At 33.0% G+C, this 23020-nt stretch overlaps 1 protein-coding gene across 1 annotated transcript; it reads left to right on the top strand.

Annotated features, from left to right (window-relative positions):
* Positions 1-4190: 4190 nt before the first annotated feature.
* On the top strand, positions 4191-15621 carry LOC128552224 (tyrosine-protein kinase SRK2-like). The gene is made up of 8 exons (XM_053533252.1): positions 4191-4436; positions 5381-5472; positions 5877-5945; positions 6889-6965; positions 8804-9069; positions 9652-9808; positions 10639-10770; positions 13499-15621. Exons 1-8 carry the CDS (start codon positions 4191-4193, stop codon positions 13675-13677), a joined length of 1218 nt encoding a protein of 405 aa, XP_053389227.1. The 3' UTR covers positions 13678-15621.
* Positions 15622-23020: the final 7399 nt, after the last annotated feature.

Here is a 23020-nt window from a genome sequence, read left to right on the forward strand (position 1 = left end):
CCGGATTGTTTAGAGTAAATAAGTTGATTAGCTACCAAATGGTTATACATATGTTTGTGTAGAATTCTTTCCATAAGTTAATAGTGAAATAGGACGATAATTAGAAGTCAATTTATTATCTCTTTTCTTAAATACTGGCATTACAATTGAGGATTTCCAAATTTCAGGAAAAGCACATTCTCACAAAGACCTATTGAATAATGTACAAAGAGGTTTGAAAATTGTTTTGCAAATATTTTTCAATACTTTATGACAAATTAGGTCTTCGCCGATCGCTTAATTAATATCTAAAATTTTAATTATGTCTTTCTGAATGTCTTTCTTTCTTTATGAATTTTTGATTCTTGTATTTCTATAGTAGATAAACTAGCATCTGTATAATCGGGCATAAGCGATTGCACTTCATCAATGTCGTTAAGGTGTGATATTGATGCAAAGTATTCATTTAGACAGTTAGCTTTTTCATAGTCAGAGAAGTGGTACGTTTCTGTGCCGTCAGAATTACAAGTTTTCAAAGGGGGGATAACTTCTGAAAAAAAAATAGTTTTAAAAAAATCTACGAAGAAGCTTCCAATATTGTTTTTGATTGTTTGTATTCAAATCGACAAGGCTATCCTCTAAATTAACATAACATTATTCCAATGGTTTGTATTATGGGTAGAAATTGCAATCGACTTTTGTCTATCACGTTTGAGGGAATACAGTCTTATGGTTGAATCATACCACGGTTTGTCGTATGGTCTGATAGTGACTTCTTTGTATGGTATACACATTTTCATATAATCTAATAGTTTTTTAGTAAATAAAACTGCACCATCATTAACGTTAATTGAGTTAAGAAACGACCAATCAGCATTTGCAATATAGTTATTTAGGGACTGAAAGTCGGCTCTACTGTATAAACCATACTTTCCTTTTATTGACAAGAAAACGGGACTTTTAAAAATGCATAAGTCGCTTTATTATCACTGATATTGTCAGGAACTGTGAAAACGTCACTGTGTTGACACGATAAACCATCAGAAACCAGAATTGGATCTATAAGTGTAGATGAGGTCGCCGTGACCCGGATCGGATTTGTGACTGCATTATCTAGATTATATAAAAGCATGATCTGTTTTAAGTGGCAATTTAACTTCTAACCAAATAGCATCTATTGAAGGATTTTCAAATTCTAGTTTTCGGCAAAATGCAATTTTTTCAGAAACGTATATCAAAATTCTACTTGAATATGCGGTAGAATCTCGACGATACAAATAGTTGTTATAACCTTGAATAAACAATTTTTCATTTTTAACAATGTCAGTAAGATGTGTCTCTGTGAAACAGAGTATGTCGAAATCAAGGAGGTTATCTTGTATAAATTGTTTTCATTATTTTGAGGGCCTGGATTTTGTTCAACATCACCAGACATGAGTACTAGAGTAAATAACAGAAATGCAAATTCTATGTTTAGAAAACAATATGTTAAAATGTGACATAATTTCTTAAGCGAAGTAATGTAAGATGTAAAGAAAATAATGAGCAAGTCGGAGCAAAAAAAAAAATGCATGTACATTTTTTCTTTCTTGATAAGCTTTTGAACTTATCCGTAAAATAACCCTTTGGCCGCTCTATAGAGGTTTAGATCATTACCCATTGGGTAAGATAGACAGCCGAGTACTTGAGATATGCGACCAAAGATAAAGGGTAACAATATAAGCAGACATATATTATATGCAATATGGTACAGAAATGTAATGGTAATAATTATGTGACGTCGTGGATTAGACTAGTGCCTTTAAAGTATAAACAAATGTCGTTGGAAAAGTGTGTTCGGAATTATCCCCATGTTCGGGATTACCCACATTTGCTCTAATTGATTTTATATGTCCAAAGTATACACGTATTTATCTAGCCGTTGTTGAGTGCAGTTCTAGGTCAGACGCATATTTTTTATGTCTAGTTTTAACTCGAATACTGACAGTTTATGTACATATACTAGCATTAATTTTATATGTGCCTGTTGCTTATTCGATGGGCTTTATAGTGGAATAATTCATTTTGTGTTTAAGTTTGGAAATTTCATAAAATTGGAAGGACATTTATTGTGTATAAACTGGTAAACTATCTTCATATATATATTGACTAACCATGATGAGTAAACATACCGTAACAATAACGGTAACAATACCCTTTCGTCCGGATAATACACTGACTCGATAGACTTGATAGCTATTATATGCTACCTAGGAGATGTATTGGATTAAATTTCTACGGAAGCGTAAACCACCAAAGGGACACTAATTAATGTATTGATAATAAAACGATGGGGTCGATTTAACTGCTTAATTATCGTATTAAAATCGGCATATTCATGTTCTGTTATAGACTACGAATAAAACAAAAACATATGGCAAATATAACGGTTTCCATGCTGGTACGGACATACATTTGAGACGTTTTGTGGTCAAGATATTTTCATGTTTTGTTTCCTTGCTCTGTATGGAGTAGTGTGGGGCAACAGGTACTGTATTGACAATTTTGCCGGACCTGATATATCATCGATTGCGATGGCATTGCTGTTACCTCGCCTTCATATGTTACATGTAGTGACTTTGCTTGGTTATATTATGATAAGAATTACGCATACACTAAAATATAATTATTGCTGGCGGCTGATATAGAGCTAAATCCAGGTCCCGGAAGTGACATCACAGATAAAAACACTGCAGCTTTTAGAGAGACCAGGAATGAAATATGTGATGTCAAAAATGAAGTTAGGGGTGTTAAGTCTGAGCTTTTGTTTATTAAAGCGGAGCTGAGTGCGGTGCACAGAAAGGTAGATGATGTTGAAATAAATCAAAAGGAAATGGACGGTAGATTAAAATTTATCGAACAGAAAGTTGATGATATAAGATATGACGAAGACGTACTGACTAGCGACGTAGAAGCGGTGTCATATGCAGATGATAAACGAAATATACGCTTGCAGAATATTTACAAACAGCTTGCTATTTCTGGGTCAGAGAAGTTGAATTGTTCAATGAAAATATTTGGCTTTGAAGAGAGGAAGTCTGATACGTATAGTTTGAAAGATCTGGTGAAAGATGAGGTTCTATATTGCCAGTGCACTAGAAGCGGGTGACCATTTTAGAAGTAATACTTTATTTAAAGCAAAGCGGGTTAGTTCGAATGACAGTAACTGGGATAGCGCTAGAATGGTAATAGTTGAGTTTGCGAATAGTGTCAAGTTTAGATTATACCAGTCTCGGGATAAGTTGCATAGTAATGGTATAAGGATTTCAAACGACCTCTCATTTCTGCAGCGTCAAGAACTAAAGAAAGCACAGTTGAGAGGCCTGCGGGGTTATTTTAAAGGTGATAATTTAGTTACATACGCGCCAGGCTCCGCTCAGGGCACAACAAGCTCAATGTTCACATGTACAAGAAATACAGACTGGCATTATCGCCAACTTGTCCATGTGGCGAGAAAGATCAGACTGCAGAGCATATACTTAAGAAATGTAAAGGCATGACCAGGAGCGAGCTGCGACTTGGCCGATAGATACCTCAGTCCACCAGAAACTGTATAGAAGCATTTAGGATCTGCGGCAAACCACAAGTTTCATCGAGGCTACTTGTCTGACAGTGTAGTTGCGTACGAGAAGAAGAAGAAAAAGAAGTTACATATGCAAAAAGTTAGCACGGAAAATGAAGGCAAATCACATGTGTTTCGACGGGGGTTAGACATTCTGATAAATGCGAAGCTGAGTCGGTTGTCCCTAATGACAAGAGTATGGAGGCAACAGCTTCTGTCAGTAATAATATGTTAAGATAGGACGGCGGCTAAGCTGCAACACAAGCATCTAATTATTTAAATATGAAAATACTCACTTCAAGTTGGAACATTGAAGAGTTGAGGTCTAAATTAAGTGACTATGAATATCTTACACGCTTTTATCGTATGATATAATCAGTTTTTAAGACACCTGGGATATCAACTCTGATTATTGTGACTAATAATTTACAAGTCATGTTATATACGCATGTAATGCTAAACGGTCAAAAACAGGCTGACGAGGAGGTGTTACAGTTTAAATTAAGTTGTCGAATATGTTAAGTGCGTATGTGAGAATTTTACTTATGGGGTCGTAATACTCACAGATAAACTAATATTTGTTACACCACGAAATGCATAATATGTTTCTATGTATGCTCCTCCTGATATATCACCATTCTATGAAGATGTTGCAATGTCGGGTATAGAACAGTTAGAGGACTACATTACCACAAATTATCTTGATACTGAGCTTCTATTGAATGGTGATTTTAAAGCACTAACTGCTAATCTTGCTGATTTTACTACGTCTAATATCAACATACCAGAATTGCAAGAATTCCATGATATTATAAATAGCAGTGTGCAGACAGATAGAACGTCTTCTGAAAATACAGTAAATAAAATGACTGCAAGCGTTTAGATTTCTGTCAAACATTTGCTTGTTCCATCGTTATTGGACGGTTCGGACCTCTCAGTGGCGGATATACATTTTTAAATCAAAACGGTATTGACTATTCATTAGACTTGTGTCAAAAATCTGTTTGATGTTATTCGTAATTTTGAAAGTTTAGGAAATATTGAGTTGTCATTTGCCGTTAACATTACATTTGCAAGTGTCCAATATCCAAAACCATGGTGGAAGTAATACAGACACAGGTAACATCACACGGATTAAACATATAACTTGACTGATGATAACAGCAATGAATACAATAGGTATTTAGCAGAAACTGTCACAAATGGTAGTTTTGATGCGGTAGAAACCCTATTGAACGATGAAAGCAGTGACATCAGAACATTAATAGGTGCATTTGAAGACGTTATTCTAAACAGCAGTGATGCCTTTAAGAAAGTAAAGCGATTTGGTAAAATATTGAGCCCAAAAGGTTGACAACCCTAATTTGTTCATACTACAATATGTACAACGAAAGCTTTGTTAATAGTTTTATTAACTCTTTTTATTTCTAACATTGCTGTCTACTTCTGCTCAAACCCAAACCCCTATCCCCACCCCTTTTTTTCACATTCTTGCATGTTGCATATTATTGAAATATACTTGCTGTTGGATTTTTGAAGCAACACATCTCCTATATCTTCCATCCATGGTTTCTTTACGTTGTCGACTTTCTTTGCGATACATGGTTCGCTGGCTGTGTTTGGGTAACTGTGGATTCCGGGAATTGTACCCAAACCTTTTTATATTTTCAACTGCTACACTAATTACAATTCTGAATTACTATGCAATAAAATGTTATAGTTAAAGTGTCTTTTTACAGTTGGCGCTAATATGTCTATCTGTATAAAGGATTTATATTTTAGAGGCTTATTCTATTTTAGCCATCGCATTATGTTTGGTTCAACGTGTCAGACGAAGACAGTGATGTTGAGTCAAATTTCGCCAATGGTCTGTTACCTAGAAGAGAGTCTCCGTATGTGTATACTTCCAAATAAAAATAACTGTTTCTTGTCTACTGCTCGATCTTTTATGACCTATTTTCTTTTCGTTAAATGTTACATAATAACATTCTTGCTCTGAACAATTCTCAATGTCTCCATTTCAGAAACAATTCAGTTACAAGAAACATTGTTACATTCAATTACATTCATAAAAAATTGTAGCATAGTACATTATCCACATCTTTTCTGATCTAATCTTCCTCTATCGTTGTTTGTCTGCCTGTCCGTCCGTTCGAGCGTTCAATTTTATGCTATCTAATCTAATTTATCTAATTTTCATGTAATTTGATATTATATTAATCTAAACCAATTTATCTTATATTCTCTCTATGTTTGGCTAGCTAAATAGCTAACACAAATGTTTTTATTTTGATAGATCCTTATCTGAAAACGAAACTGACGAAGAAGAAGATGGTATTTTTTACGAAATTCTTCCTTCTTTAAGGTAACATATGTGCTTCTTACTATTGTTATAAAGTGTGGGTTATGTAACACATCATTACTCCCCCGAAGATTAACATAATCAAAACAAGGCCGATTCGGAATGACTATTTATTATAGGAATATTTTTACAGAAACCTAAGGGTTATTACGGTGCTGTTGAATATGAGGTATTTGATTTATATGTTATAGTCACTTAACAAAGTTAATTTGATAACTCACTGGTTTTGTGAATAACCAGTTAGCAAATCTTTAATATCTGATTTATTTGTATCTTTACTTCCATCACATGAAATAGCTATAGATCTTATGTTTAACATGTATCAATGTGTGTATGAACAAATAGGATAAATATTCATTTCAAATCTGCCTGAAACAAGCAACATTTATATAACATTTAGCTTCAATCAGTAATATTGTTACAAACTGCACTTTTAAAACATTTCGAAATATTTGTAGAAAAGGAATATTTGATAACATAATGTAATGCATTATATCACATTGCATTGAGAAATGACTTATTTTTATTATGCCAAATCGGTATTGAATATTGAACAGGGGACTTGTATCTGTTATGACTGCAATGTAGACTATATCTTTTATAGTTATATAACTATGTAAGTTCAGGTATGTAGGCGATTACATTTGTATACAGTAAAACAATACAGATATCGTGGTAAAAAGTTGATGTATTATTTCTTGTTAGGAACTGGTCAAAAGTGCGTGCAAATGATATCACTAAGTTATTGGGATTTGATAATGACTCGCAACTGTACTTGTTAAAATCATCTGGACCTCTACGTCAAGTTCAAACTCATCACGTAAAATAATAAGCAAAATATTCTGAGTTTCGCCAGATTGAGTGCGATGAGTATTCTTAATGTCGTTTAATATTCATGTTATGTTTTTGAGATTATTTTGCAGCAACGTAATATATATATTTGTAGTGATGTGGATATAGCCAGAGAGTGTGTACATGTGATAAAGAAACTCGGTGAGGGTGCATTCGGAACTGTTCATAGAGGTAACTTAACTATCACAATCACAATGATAAACAAAACAAAACATTCCAAATATTTTTTATAAAAAATGTGTAACAATTGATCCCTGGCTAAAGGCCGAGTGACTCGACTTAACAAAATAGTACATTGCGATTTCCTAAGTGTCGCGTGTAGAGGAAGCAAATCGGGAAATAACTTATCAAAATCTGGTCTGCGTAATTCAAAAGATCAGTCGTATAAGAAAAACTCTTATTTATGAAATCAAATATTGCAGAAATTAACATCCATTATAATTTCAAACTAAACACTGGAAAAGCAGCAAATTAAATTTCGTCCTTCATTGTCCATTACTAAAGTAATAGATTAAAATGTAGAAAAAGCCATAGAAATAATTACAAATTTACACCGTTGTGTCTTGTTTTGCCATAAGTAGCAACATTCAGTTAAAAAGTGAAATAAGAGTTTTTTAAAAATCATTACAAAGTATTGAAGAGTGATGTGTTTAAGCGTTTGTTTTAATATTCAAAAATGATTTACCATTTCTGAAATGTACTCAATGTTTATCATCCAATGCCTCATTTTCAGCAAGTTTTGTCCACAAATACCTACCACATGTCTATTCTATGTTTTAGAGATATACAATAAGGATATCCCATTTGATTTCACAGTTTGTTTCCTTTTGCCAATTGTATTTCAAAAATATTCAACGGGAAGAGATTATTTATTTCTGATTTGAAATTGAATCATCTTCAAGAGTACGGCTTCTACTCAAATACTACTCGAATTCCAAATTTCTTTTACTTTAGATAATTGAATTAATGTCGAAAATGTTCAAGACCCTACGAACATGTTTTCCAGATTCTGATTATTTTCATATGATTTTATCAAAAAGGAACATATGGCAAAATCTTTTCTTTCAAGTTACACATGCTACTGAGTAATAATAAAAAATAACTACTAAAGGTATGTAAAGGTACAGTGTCGTGTTTAACGTGTGTAGTCGACGACGAAAGTCTACATCTGAAATAATTAAAACAACTTACCTCCAGCGGAGTCCATGGTAAGCGACATATTTACCTCCCTAGCATCCACGCTAGGCCAATACTGCTGGAAAAAGTACCAATTTACGTATTTCCCCCAACACTGCAAAATAGTCGGGATATCAGCCGCGACCGGGAATCGAACCCGACTCGCAGGCGTTGTAATCCAATCTGCTAAACACTGCGCCACTAACACCATTCAGTTGTACAAGTTTTATGTAACAATCATATGTTGCCATACACTAAAACAACGCTAGCAAAACTAACAAGTTTAAACAGATCACAGGCAACTATTGTTGCATCATGTACTGTTTGACTACTATACCTGAATTCATCACACAAAATCAATATAATAGAGTCATTATAACAGTAACTTGATCTGGGATGCGGTATTCGGCTCTAGTTAATATTTGCCAGATCGGATCTCACGTGGGAGGGGCGGGGGAGCGCAATCGCCGAGTGTGATCCGATCTTGCAAAATCAAAGTCCGCTAGAGCCGAATACAAACCTAGATTTAGCTATTTATTACCTTTTATTACATACCTCTACCCTATTCTTTATTGTCTTGTTATTGAACGAAATCTTCAATATTTGTCGATATTAAAATTGAACTAAGTGAAGTTTTTATATGTTCTATTTACAGAACTGTATCAGGTCATGCATATTAATGAAAGTGGCCCAGCAGCATACAATACGATAGGTACAATAAGAATATTAGAAAAGAAAGGATTTTTCTCCCTGTACATGTTAAATTGTGAGATACAAGTCAGACTTTAGAGAATCTATACTGGTATATATTAGTGGATTTTTTTTCTTTTTAGGAATTCTAAAGACAGGCAATATTTCTGTAACTGTTGCTATCAAAACGCTTAAGCCAAATGTGATGACTTCTGAAACGTTTTTGGATGAAGCAAGAATCATGCACAAATTGAACCACGATAAGCTTGTGAAACTAATAGGCGTTTCCAGGGATAAACAGCCATTCTTGCTAATTACTGAGTATATGTGTAATGGTGACCTGCACAAATTCCTCCGGAGGAACAGATCGACAATAAAGCTTAGACAGATGAGCTACTTTGCTTCTCAGGTGACTTTATATATTATATATGTTATGACCTAATTACAAGTTATTTCATCAGTTACTTTTGATATTAGCAATCTTTTTACATAAGAAGATACGAAATATATAGTGTCATATAGGTCCTGATTTAGACTAGTTATCCTGTAGATCTGATAAAACAAATACAAATAAAATGAGTAAAGCTGTAATTCATAGTTATATAGCCATTGCACATTGAATATCATCTTCGTTCAAAACACCATGATGTTCTTCTTGACGACATTTTAAGAATGTATATCAAAGAACGTATGCATGTGTTTCGTTTCCTTTTGGAATAGGTGCTCAGTAGCTAGACACGGCGAACTTATCTCAGTACGGTAAAACTGAGCTTTTGTTTTACTATTGTGCCAATAAGGTCCTTATATGTATGACTGTCTGATTTTTCTTTGAGTACAATTTTCTAAAACAAAATTTAAATGATAGAAACTTATTCCATTTTTAAGTTTTTACTTGTAAAATCAAGCTTTTCATCGGTTTAATAAAATCATATATCTAGCAAAAACCCTTATCAATACACGTTATGATAAGATACTAGAAACTGTCTTGCAGATTGCAGATGGCATGAACTATCTAGGGTTGAACAGATTTATACACAGAGACCTGAGGTGTGCAAACGTTCTTGTTGGAAAACAACATTTGGTAAAAATTGCCGATTTCGGACTTGCTCGGTTGGTTGACCGTTATGAGGAATATACGGGTGGCCCAGGTTCTTCGTTTTACTACTTTTTTATTTATTTGAACACGGGCTCTGTTTTTTCTGTCAGTTGATTACAGTTAATATTTCGGAGAAATAGCAAAAACGTAATGTAATTATTTAGAAGTGTTGGTCTTATAATTTATGATCATATTAGGTCACATATTCACCGTGCCTGATAATTTAAACCTAATATACGCGAGTGCTGAATTGCTCTATTAGTAATGTTTGAGCTTGAGATAACTTAAAGAAGTGGAACCCTATAAGGGTGCCCAACACAACAACAAATAAACATTTCAGGATCGATTTCATTAATCATGTTCGTGGAATGCAGCGGAAATGCATGCTACTGTCCATGGCTGCTAGCACTGGGTTAAGAAAAAACAGCATCGCAACATTTGCACATAAACCAGTGCTAGAACATTTTAGACCCATCTGCAGATGCGTTGATACGGCGATGTACATTAAACCACTTGTTATATTGTCAACAAAACAAAACAAAAATATAGGACAAATTGAAACCAAAATGAAATTGCTTCTGTGTTTATTGTAAAAAGTATATAAACATCGAAAAAAGCTTTGGAGAAATCATCTAGAAATTGCATAAGTAAATCGCATCATGAAAATATTTCAATTGTACTTTAATACTATTGTTGGTCATAATATGTCGCAATTGAAGTAATGTACTAACGTAGTAGTGACAAAAATATGTCCAATCGTTAACCTTGTTAATAACATTTAGACCATTTGTTTGTTAGCAATTTAAACACCTTAATAATGGATATTTAGATTATGAAAACATTAAAATGTTGTATTCTTAAATGATGTTTATATATTCACAGATTCCGTTTTTCCGATCCTTTGGACAGCACCAGATGCACGAATATCAAGAATATTTACAATCCAATCTGATGTTTGGTCGTTTGGTGTCCTTCTGTATGAGATGATAACATATGGTGGTTTACCGAGGGAAGGTAAGATATTGATCTAATAATGTATTTTATAATGTAGTGGATGCTTACCACAAAATATAAGATTTTGTTCAAGTATTGACATGATTATTATTTTATCTTGAAAAGTTCGTTTACAGTTTCGAGAAGCCTCAAGTCACTTTGACTTGTTTACGGAAGTGTTAATTCTATACTATGTACTATCGAATGAATTCGAAAACAGAGGGATTTTTTGCATCTGAAAGGTAACCATAAAACATAAATATTATGGGAATAGAGATGTTATTTACTATTAGAATATACGCATGCAAAATGCTGAATCCTCTGTAGAAGTTTTAATGCTCTAAGGTGATGTTGTATTTTTCCAGTACATGGTAAATTTTACCTTAAAGATAAATCATGCGAAATATTGAGGAAAATAGTTCTACAATACTTTGTCAATGTAAACTTTGTAACTTAAATATCAGATTTGAACAAAACTTGAAAAGCAAATAAAGGCAAAAAGTAACATGCAGATTGTGAAGATCCGACTTCATCTTAATAAAGAAATATTTTCATGAATCGACTTGTGAAAATGACAAAATTACTATTCCTGAGTTATGTGTTATCACAAGGTGCCTGAGCTCAAATGTCATTCTGTCAGTAGAAAAAAAATTAGATAAGCTGCAAAACATTCTGCTGTCCGCATAACACAATTCAGATGTTCATTTAAATGTCGTAGTTAAATCACTTTAGAAAATCTAAAATGTTTTCAGGAATCTTTAAAATACTGTACTTTTAACTTAATTTGCTTTAGTTTCTATCTTACCAAATACACAAAGAGAACAATTGACAAAATTTTAGTATGTTTAAAGAACGAGGGTTCATCCTAATAGGAGAAGGACATAGTGACAGATCAAGAAAGCAATAATGAAAATAAATTGATGTTTGAACCGCAGTGATAATTACTACATTAATTATCTTATAAAAGATCATCAACTTCAGGAGATATTACCTTTGTCAATAAACAATGACTGATTTAGATTAATTTGAATCATGTCTAATGCTATTTGCAAATCAAAGACAGTTCTGAGCTTTTTTAAGTTTTTCAGAAAATGTAATTTTCTATTGTATCTTATTACAAAAATGCTGATTATTAAACATGTTAAAAGAAAGTATTCAGTTCTTAAACTTCTATAAGTATAATAAAAAAAACAACAACAACAACTGCTCATTTTGATTCGTTTTTAAAGAAAGCCACACGACTTAGTTTCATGTTACTTACATTATTTCTAGCAGATAAGTATTGAACTAGATTTAAACCAGATACTTCGGTAACCAACATTCAAAGTTATTTAGGCGGCCATTATGAAGTGTGTGATGGCTGCATTTATTAACCAGTCTGAAATGAAATTGGTATGAATTGCTGAGTTTACTAGAAAAAGTATCTAAATATACACGATCGATATATCGTTCACAAGTGCAATAAAAACAAATTGAACTATATTAGATTAATTTTACAAAACTAAAGTTTATGATACATTTTAATCCTATGTAGAAAACAATGAAAATACATAACAAATTTTTATAACAGTATTTAAAAGATATATTTACATAAAACTACAAGGAATAAACTGAATTGTCCACAACATGAACGCACTGGAATAAGGGGGCATTCATGTTGAAAGTAACTTATCGTTAAAGCATACAAAGGAATCATATTGCCTGTTTTAGCATTTCGTCTGAGGAAGTAGTATATGCTTATTTTGAAGATATTGATGTTATGTAAACCATTGCCGATTCAAAAAAGAAACCACAAAGAATACATCTTTGAAAAGACAAACAATATATTAATCAGTTTTAAAATCCTTAATAGTTTTAACTCTTGTAATTTTAACGCCCTTCTGAAAGATGGGACATATTATGGGAACGCCCTTGGCGGGTGGGCAGCGTCCACACACTTTGTCCGGAGCATCTCTTTTTAATGCTTGGAGGAATTTTGTTGTAACTTAGCACAGATATTTACCACTATGAGTCGGCGTGTCACTGTCAATATATTTAATCATATTATGCAGTTCTGTCACAAAACCTTTTCTTCTTACTTGCTCTCGATGGGCGTATTTTGTGACTATGGCAACCTTGTTCAAGTTTTCTTCTTTTTTTCTGTATTTTTAAAACAATTGCTACACGGGTGAAACTGTTATATGTCATGCCAAAACTAGTATCAAAAATTCTGAACTCGAAAGATGTAAATAAAAAGAATATGCAATCAGGCCATAGTCGACAACATTGTTTTATAAATGACCTGTACGCCATGTACTTTCCAAGGTGAATACAGTACTTTTTGTACAACAAAATTAGATACATTTATAAAAACCTCCTTTTATAGAATCAGTTTATAGAATCCAGAGTACCAAGTGCCACACGTTTCAGACAATATTAAGGAAAAGAAATTGGTATTAAGAAATTAGTCACAGTAATTTTCCATTTCGATATAGAATCTCAGTGCTTGATTACAGTGGCCACACAATATTTAAACATATCCAATTATTTTTTGCAAGTACGGATATCAATAATACTTCTTTTTAACTGGTCAAGCTGTGTGTAGCACAAATAATTTTATTATTCTATTTCAAAGTTTCATGGAAGTGAGTGTGTACAAGTTCGCCTTTCTTTAGTCGTCCCATAGGATTACCTTGGATTGCCTCATGTTAGACGGCATTTTTGGATGAGACAAGTTTGTTACCAATCATTCACTCTGTTTTATTTTCAGATATGAAAGCTAGTGTTATGCAAAAACCTAAACCGGCTCACTGGCCAAAAGGGTATTTCGAATGTATGGGGGCTTGCTTAAATGATGACCCGAACCAGAGGCCAACATTTTTGAAACTACGGAGTTTCTTTGAGGACTATGGAAATCGTTTGGCCTCCGTTCGTTTGAGAAGACGGTGAGTTGCGCCAGGAAGAACTTGAGCTGGAACAGCGTTTGCAATGACAATATAGGCCAGTCCTGGAGTGACAGTCCCTGCTGCAGTCGTCACGAATTTAGTTCGAGCTTGCCGCGGCTTGATGCCATTTTCCAACCTCCTCCCTCTCTTTCTGTCATTTCTCTCTTCCTCCGCTACCTTGATACCTGCAATGACGCCTTGCCTGCTGGGCGATCATGTGCTTTGTCCTCCCATAACTAAATGTCTATATGACGGACCTAAGGCTTATCATTAAATGAACGTTGATTAGTTTGTATTGCACATTTTGTACAACGCTAAGATATTACTAAAAGTATAAAACATAGAATCATAGTAGTGTTTATAAAGGTGATTTCTTAAGACTGTAATATTGCATACATGCACCGATTTAGATTTTTGCAAGAAACGAATATTGGATTTATACTAAACAAATACAAATAGGTATATCTTTATTAGTTGTTGTTGCTCATCTAATTACATATCTAAGCATACTTCTTTTTTCTCTGCGTCAAGTTCTTTGTAATATGTGATTATGTGCTTTTTAGCTCAACTGTGAAAATGCTCAGGATGTGCTATTGTAATCGCTCACCGTTCGGCTTTTATATTTGGTATGTAACATCATCTAGTAGTCCTCTAACAAGATTATCCATTTTTTTCTTAGGTTTAAATACAGCGCCGCCCAGTGGTCATATTGTCGATATAGACTTATATAGGAATAAAACCATTGAAAATCTTCTTGTCCAAAACCACAGGGCCTATGGCTTTGATATTTAGTATGTAGCATCAACAAATGATCATTCAAAAAGATTATTCAAATTATCCAACCTGGAGTCAAAACTGGCACATGGGTTAAAAGACTTGTATAGGAAAACTCTTAAAAATGTCTTAAACCATAAGGTCAAGAACCCCACCCTGGGGGTCTAGTGGTTTACATAATCTTATATTGGGAAAACTTTGAAGATCTTCTTGAACAAAACAACTTAGCCTAAAGCTTTGATATTTCGTATGTAGCATCGTAGTGGTCCTTTACCAAGATTATTCAAATTATCCATCCTGGAGTCAAAACTGGCACATGGTTTAAATAGACTTGTATAGGAAAACTCTTTAAAATCTCTTAAACCATAACGTCAAGAGCTTAGATACCTATTATGTGGCATGCTCTAGCGGTTGTCTACCAAGACTTTTAAATAATGACCCTGTGTTCAATATAGGCCACACCCAGGTGGTCCCTAGTTTTACATATACTTTTGAAACATGGACAGAGAAATTTTGACTACTCATGTTTGATTTCAAAAGTCATCTTGATAGTCTCAATCATGACCCACTGACCTATTGTAATTGAAAGTACAGCATAGAGATTTGATCACGTGAACAACTTTTGATACAGATTTTAATACTCATCTTTGATATTCTTAACCCTGACCGACTAACCTACATTCTTTTTCTGAAGCTACAACAAAGAAATTTCGCCCACATGTATTAAGTTCGATTACAGTTTTCAACACTCGTCTTGATTATTCTTAACCCTGACTTACTGAGCTACTTTCTTCTTTTTGAAGGTAAAGCAAAGAGATTCGGACCACATGTATCATTTTAACGGATTTAATAATTTCTACCTTGACCTATGCACCCAGTGGGTGGGGGGGGGGGGGGGGGTGTTTAATTTTTTAAGCTTCAGGAAATAAATTTGTTCAAGCAAGCAACTAAACTCACGTGGGCGATATAAGACCATCATGACCCTTTTGTTTCTTGATTTCTTCCTTTTCATTTATAACTATGTAAGGACTTTATTAACCTTAAAATGAAAATCAAAAATAAAACAAACATTCCAAGAGTCTTTTGAATATGTTATGCTTGTCTATTATGACTTAGACTAGTTTGCATTGATGCTACAGTTTGGATAGTTTATTGCTCATAATAAAGTCTCTAGACATTTTGTTTTTGTTTTGCTTTGTACTTTGTTATGGAATGGTCTTATAACACGCAAGTGCGCACCAGGTACAACTTGAAAATGAAAGGTATGATTTTCCTGAGTGACAGATAAAACAAACAAATTGTCTTTTTATTACACGTTGTGACTAATTTTTTCCAACGGATGACCTATAACGATCATAATATTTACGAGATTTAATACAAATAAAAAAGGAAAATGTACCTTTCCCGGAGGTACATAGTACCTGACACACAACCAGAGAGCCATGCTTCACAAAGTTAACCCGCAAAGAAAAGAAATTGTAATGGAAAGATATAGTAGACAGGGCGCTTTGGTAAAGTGGGAGAGTTAGAGAAATTTGAAAACAGCAAGGAAGAATATGCAACATGGAAAATTCGCACAGAAGATGACTTAATGTATTTTTAGATGACAGTAGTATACGATTTGTAAAAAGCAAGAACTTAAAGTAAAATGAAAAACACATTTGATACAAAAATATTACTTAAGTTATAAAACAACTGAAAGTGTTATCCTGTGAAAAGTGCTATTGTCAGAATAATATGTATATTGATAACGTAACACATAATCATAGATAGCGCTTGACTCCCTTTGCATGCTACCATTGCTATAGTCAAAGTTAATGTGTTGTATATAATAGAATATAGGTTATTTATGACGGATTTGTGTTAATCAAAGTGATAGCTGGATCCCAGCATCACATATTATATACAACAGTTAAATGAAAACAACTATTTGTTAGAGAAAGTACTGGTTGCTAAATACTTTGTTCGAATTTGTACCAATCATAAACAACTTCTATAAAACGTACCAATGAAAGCGCACATTTGTAGATAGGATGACGGATGGCAGTGAAGTCATTCTGTACCACAGAAATGACGTAAACACGTCGCTGGATTTAATTTATTATTTATCCCAGTACCTTGATAAGTGAGCTATTGCAGCTACACTGTCAGGGCAAATAAATTATATAAAAAAAGACGTTTTAGACTAAAGAAGAATTGCATCACTGGAACTATTATTCGAGGTTTAGAGCTAGCGAATAGAAGTTAAACCTTTACGGGATAGACGATAGCAAATACAGACTGAGCATTGGAAAGCTGAGACAGAGACATATATGGTTTGATAAACTGTTGAGACTATAGGAAAGTTCAAGCTTGCAGACTTGATTCAAGGTTTATGGCGAAATATCAAGGAGTCAGTTGAATCATATTGAGTTGCAGCATAATTAAGAGGGCATAAGCTGAATATCTATGCGATAGAACTCGTATGTTGTTGATTTAAAAACATCGTCTGACGGGAACTTCAACTAAAGGAACAAACAAATATAGTGTCTCCAGTTTAAACTAATTATCATTAGTTGAAGGTTGTTAGTTTAAAACATTGATTTGCTTGATCCCTGAAACTATCTACCTCATAACTGAAAAAATTTACGAATTATTATTACATGAAACATTAAGGCAAGGTAGCCAGAGAAAAAAAAATATTTGTGAGATATGGAGTCACCAGCTTTACGTGTTAATAAAGGACATTTGAGACATAGTCGCCTTAGAGATTGGACATATTTCATTACTCAAGATACTAAAGGCGTAGACAATTTTCTGAGTCATGTAAGTCGTATCCTTACAATTTGGGACTCGTCCGGGATCTATATCCAAGGAGGTAAAGAGACTAGTGGTTTTAGCGCTTTGTTAGTGTACCAGAAGGCGCTGTAACTGAAGGTAGTCTGGGCTATATATAGTTTAGTTTCAGACTTTGGACTTCAGATTAGATTCTATCTGCATTTAAGACCACCGGTTTATACACAATTGTATAATACAAGCATAGAATAAAATGTGTGTATGTTGTAATGACAACATGCATGTTCAGGTAAAAGTCTATATCTATGGCATTTTCGTACATGTCTATATAATTAAACAACACATAAGTGATGACAAGTTGTTATATTTGAACATAATTACATGGCAATATAAAAGTACACTGTGCTAAGTTACATTGCATACCTTAAAAATCAATTTTTTTCGAAGCGTAATTTCATGGCATAGCGTATAAACTTTGCTAGGTTACGCTGGAACAGGCAGTTATTATTTAAGAAATAATTAATATGTTCCTATATTTTATCAGTTAATAAAATATGGACAGGAGTTTGGATGCGTAATAATTAAATCACGAGTGCGTAGCACGAGTGATTTAATTATTCGAATCCAAACGACTGCCCATGTTTTATTAATTGATAAAATTATTGGAACATATTTATTATTTCGATTCTAACAACGCAAATGCTTTTCATTTTACAGTACTACATTTTCAGTGTAATACGTCATTCGGAACATATGCTGTTACAATTTACCCCCTACGGTTAGAAAGAGTTGCATAGCCAATGGAACGTATAGATATATGTTTCTTTTTATCATAATTTTGAGTATTTATGAATTAGTAATCTAATCTAACGTGTTTTACGGTCCTACAGTATGACTTTTTATCATGTTTGTGTTTTTGAAATGCTGTTTTCAACCGTTTGGCACTGGAATAATTCGTATGTAATGGAACTGAAGTAGAATCTCTTATGCCACAATCATAGGGGGTGAAATGTAACAGCCAACCATATTTTATCGTAGATTCATGTATAGGCGATTTCGCTATATGGGTATATAGCAATTGCTGCAGATCGTGTTAGAATAGATATTAAAACATTAAATTTGTGTATAGTCGGATGGCGATAAAACTTCTAAGGTGTATATCTTATAAGAATTATCTTACAAAGTGGTCATTCAAGCAGGAAAAGGAGTTTCTTGTCAATATTGTGATCTCAATGAAAGCAAAGACGAGCTTTTTTTTATAAGCCGCCCATATATCTTCCTTTTCCAATTATTAATTGATAAGATGACGTGCTAAAAGATAAATACCAAGTCGGACTTTATAAATATTTATGTATGAAAGGTAATCTTCAAAAACAAATCTTTGCTTAAACTCTTTATATAATACCAGTTTCCTATTGTTAACCATTCAAACGTTACAAAGTTGTAGAAACAAATTGATCTTTTAACCTTGATCTGTTAAGAATACATTTGAATTATCTATTGCTTGTTTCTTCCATATATATTCAAAGCCGTTACTATACATATCATTTCTCAATGTTGTGTTCCAGTTTATAGAACCAAGATGGTCCCAATGATTAAGTATATTGTGACATTATCTTACATATCAATCTTTAGGCATATTAAAAATACGAACCCAAAATTTATTATATGCTTTCGAAGCCCAAGTTTAAATAGGAAACCTAGCACAGTCACCTAAAACAGCAGATCCATAAAGAAAATCTTCTGCCACAAGATTACCCGCCAAAGCTTTATTTAGATTTATAGATTTAACTACTTCACTAATTTCATCATCAGTTGTATTATTATTAAACAATATAGCTTCTACTCCGCCCATAGTTATGTCTGACAAATATCTCTGCTTTAACATCATTTTCTTCTAGATCACAACTAAGCACCTGTTTGAAATGTTCAAAATACTGACTAGAAGTAATATTTTTTGAGTACGACTCCCACAACTTACATTACCCTTGAGCTCACTCAAAAGTAATTTAGAATTTTGAACTGAAGATTCAAGTTTATATGGACACTGATTTTTATACATTCTTTTTTTTCCTTCCATAATGTTTTATTTTGTTTCATTTTACAGCCCATGTATAAATTTAGGCCATTAATGCTTCTACAAGTGCGGAATTTTCTTAGACGCATGCTCATTTTGATATTTAATTCACTTCAATCTTTGTCATACCAAGTATCTTTAAAACATTATCTGTCAAAAGATTTACCCTTTCTCCTTTTAAAAGGATGGCTCAAGGTAATATAGCCTTTTCAGTATCTAAAACAATGTCATCTATATCATCATCTTCATCAATTTTCATGTCTATTGCGTCAAACATACCGACGATTGCATTTTCACGTAGATCTCTTTTAAATCTCTCAGTATTTTCTGTGTTTATTCTTATTCTTATATCTACATTTGAACTTTCAAGACTCATATTAACATCTAGAAATTTTGGGTATATATATTCATTCACTCTTAAAGATAACAAATAGGTAAACTATCACTTTCAAACCTAGATGCAATTGAAAAATTACAAACATTGTCAAAAACATTCTTAACCTACTACACTGCATCCAAGATGACCAACATAGGTTAAATCACATCTTCTTGCATCTTCCTCTAATCTACCCTTTATTATAAATGATGCATAGGATTTACAGAACGAAATTAAGTCTCGTCCAAACCTAATTACAATATTATAAGACCTTTTCTCGGAATTTTATGTCATCAACAAAAATTGCAAGACACCCCTGCATCTGAGATCTGTTATCAGTTGTCACATTATCTAAAAGACCACCTGTTCGTGCGATAATTAACATTTCGCTTTTTGCGAACAAGTACTCATTTTCAACAATTACACTTTCCAAAAATTTTATACAATCCTCAACAGTGTCATCAAAGTGAAGTCCAAAAATTTATTGGCATAAACATATATACATTTTTTTTCGCCCAAAACTATCATTTAGAGGTTTTCTTAACAAAAGTGTATTGAAAAGCATGACAAATTTTAACAAACGTAGCAATACTAGTCATAGCATGAAAATAAGAAATATACAAATGTACGTACCATATTAAACACATTAACTAAAATTCATTAAAATCAATTAAATTGCATCGTATGTCGTTTCTAAGTCAAAAAGTATACTAACTTTACAGTAAATATATAAGTAAGTATAGTAAATTAGGAACATCAAACATTATCATTTCTAGCCCTCATAGCAAGATAAACAAACTTCGCGAGCTAAACTAGAACAGACTTTTTTGGATGTAGACGTAAGTTCTCTAAATGTCGTCATATTTGGCCTTGTATATCTATACCTATTCAAAAGACGTGATCTCAGATCTCTGTACAATGGATAGACTAAGAGAAATGAAACTCTGATTCAACTTGATTCAAATTACATTGACTATATACTCAGATACTTTCAGGTCTAACAACCTTTCTGTAAGGACCTCCTTCTATCTCTAAATCATGAGACGAACATCTTAATCTTGCCATACCGTTTCTATGATTATCATTATTTATTATGCTTAAATAATTTTCTTGAACAAAATTTAACTTAAATTGTTTATATAGTCCAGTTTAGTAGATGAATCAAGGTCAACCATTGCTGTAAATACTGGTCATAAATCCTCTGGACTACTGCATTAACATTTGTTTCAATTCCATAAAAAGGAAAATCAAAGTTCATGTAATAAGTTTCTCACATTAACTGACCAGCTACTTAACAATGTATTATCATGTCCTTCTGCCATCATTAATTTGTGGATTAATGTATTAGGCATATTCATAATTTTGTACCAGTACTTAATAATTCTAATTTTACGAGTTATATACATAGAAAATACACCAAATTCTCCATATACTGCATTGCTACATGTTTGCTGCTTAACACCAAGAATTTGTTTATGAAACTTGAGGTATATACGTTCTAAGTCTGGAGACTTATGGAAGCTCCATATCTCAGACCCGTAAAACAATATCGGTAACACCATAGAATTGAAAAGTTTTATCTTATCAGAAACATCTAAACTAACGTTATCAAAAAGTGAGTTTAGAGAAAAAAGGCATTTAAGGTAACTTGACAGGGAAAACCAAGATGGCGTCACGAAATTAGGGTTGGTCACATTATTTATTCTCATAGACGATATGCTGCTAAATAAACTCTTGTAAAAAATGCATTTAATTCATAAAAATATATAATCAAATGTTCTGAAACTCACCATGAAGTCTAGTCAATTTTTGTGCGCATTTTGCGAAGAAGTTATGTATCCAAACTGAAAATAATTTATTTCCTCATATCTTTGAATATGTCCTTCAGGTGCTCCACCTATGAACAAAAGAATTTATCCACTGAGTGGTATGCTATTTGCTCTGGAATTTCTATATTTTACACCCTAAAAAGTTGAAACCTGCCTGCAGTAGGAGCGTCGTTAAGAAAATTCAAAGTACATGTAAATTTACTTTGTCCTTATTTCTGAGACTTCTTTCCAAATGCGCACAAAAATGACTAGTTTTCATGGTGAGTTTCAGAACATTTGATTTTATAATTTTATAAATTAAATGCATTTTTACAATTGTTTATGTGTGTGTTAAATGATCTAAATGCATCTTTAGACCTCTGTAGCAGCATATTGTCTATAGAGGTAAATAATGTGACCAACTCTAATTTCGTGATGCCATCTTTACAGTTCTTGTCAAGTTACCTTAATGCCTGCATAGATAATGCATTTTGAGCCTAAACTACCATTACATGACAAAGTAACACCAAGATATGTAAAAGTTTCAACTTGTTTCAAACATTCATTATTATATTTCAACGAAACATACGTTGGCCTATTACCCTGTCTGAAAACCATAACAACTGCTTTATCTGCATTAACTTCTATACCCCATTTACTGCAGTAATTACGTAATCTATCTTACAATATTTGTATGATCAGCTAATAATAACAAATATATTTGTATTTCGTGTATACCAAATACATCAATGTTGTCATCAGCTAAGTATTCTTGCATATCATTGACAGACATTATGAACAAAAAGGAAAATAAAGGCTCCCCCTGCTTTAAGCCCATATAGCTATCAGAAAATTCCGTTAATGAACCATTGACCTTTATTCATAATTTAACACTTCATACATACTTCTAAGAATTTTATGAATTTTACAAGACACGCCCATATCTACTAACCTAAACCAAATACCATTTCTATATGTTAAATCAAACGCCTTACGAAAATTTACGAATGAAGTGTACAACTTCTTTTTTCCCCGCTTGACAACCTTATCTATAATAGAGTTAAATACAGAGATACAGTCAACGGTGCTTTTACCTTTTCTAAAACCAAATTGGTTATCTGTAAGTGTATTATTCATATCAGACCACCGACGTTATCTGTTATCAAGGATTATCGAAAATAGTTTTGAGAAAATACTTTTGAGAGAGATACCTTTATAAGTATTTGCATTTCCGGGATCTCCCTTCTTAGGAACGGAATTGGGACTATATTTGCTTAAGTCCATGAAATCGGATACATACCACTTGTAAAAATATGATAAAAAAGTCTACACAAAGTTGGTTATAAGTTATTGCTGTCAACAAATATATCAGGTAAAGGTATATCAGAACCTCCACTTATGTCTCTTTTTAGAGAAAAAATAGCTTTAGACACCTTAGCTGTTGTAATTTTTGAGTCAAGCATTTCAACATGATTAAAAACAAAGTCATATCTGTTTATAAACTGCTCAACATCATCGTCAAAAATGCATCTTCATC

Source organism: Mercenaria mercenaria, unplaced genomic scaffold (genome assembly GCF_021730395.1).
Source record: "Mercenaria mercenaria strain notata unplaced genomic scaffold, MADL_Memer_1 contig_2176, whole genome shotgun sequence".
Classification (NCBI taxonomy): domain Eukaryota; kingdom Metazoa; phylum Mollusca; class Bivalvia; order Venerida; family Veneridae; genus Mercenaria; species Mercenaria mercenaria.

What these genes read in the sequence shown, in the direction of transcription:
- LOC128552224 (XM_053533252.1), top strand. Translation starts at nt 4,191, where the DNA reads ATGTATGCTCCTCCTGATATATCACCATTCTATGAAGATGTTGCAATG. An exon ending in GAACGTCTTCTGAAAATACA is followed by an intron (nt 4,437 to 5,380) that starts GTAAATAAAATG and finishes ATTCTATTTTAG; the next exon opens with CCATCGCATTATGTTTGGTT. An exon ending in GGAATATACGGGTGGCCCAG is followed by an intron (nt 9,809 to 10,638) that starts GTTCTTCGTTTT and finishes ATATATTCACAG; the next exon opens with ATTCCGTTTTTCCGATCCTT.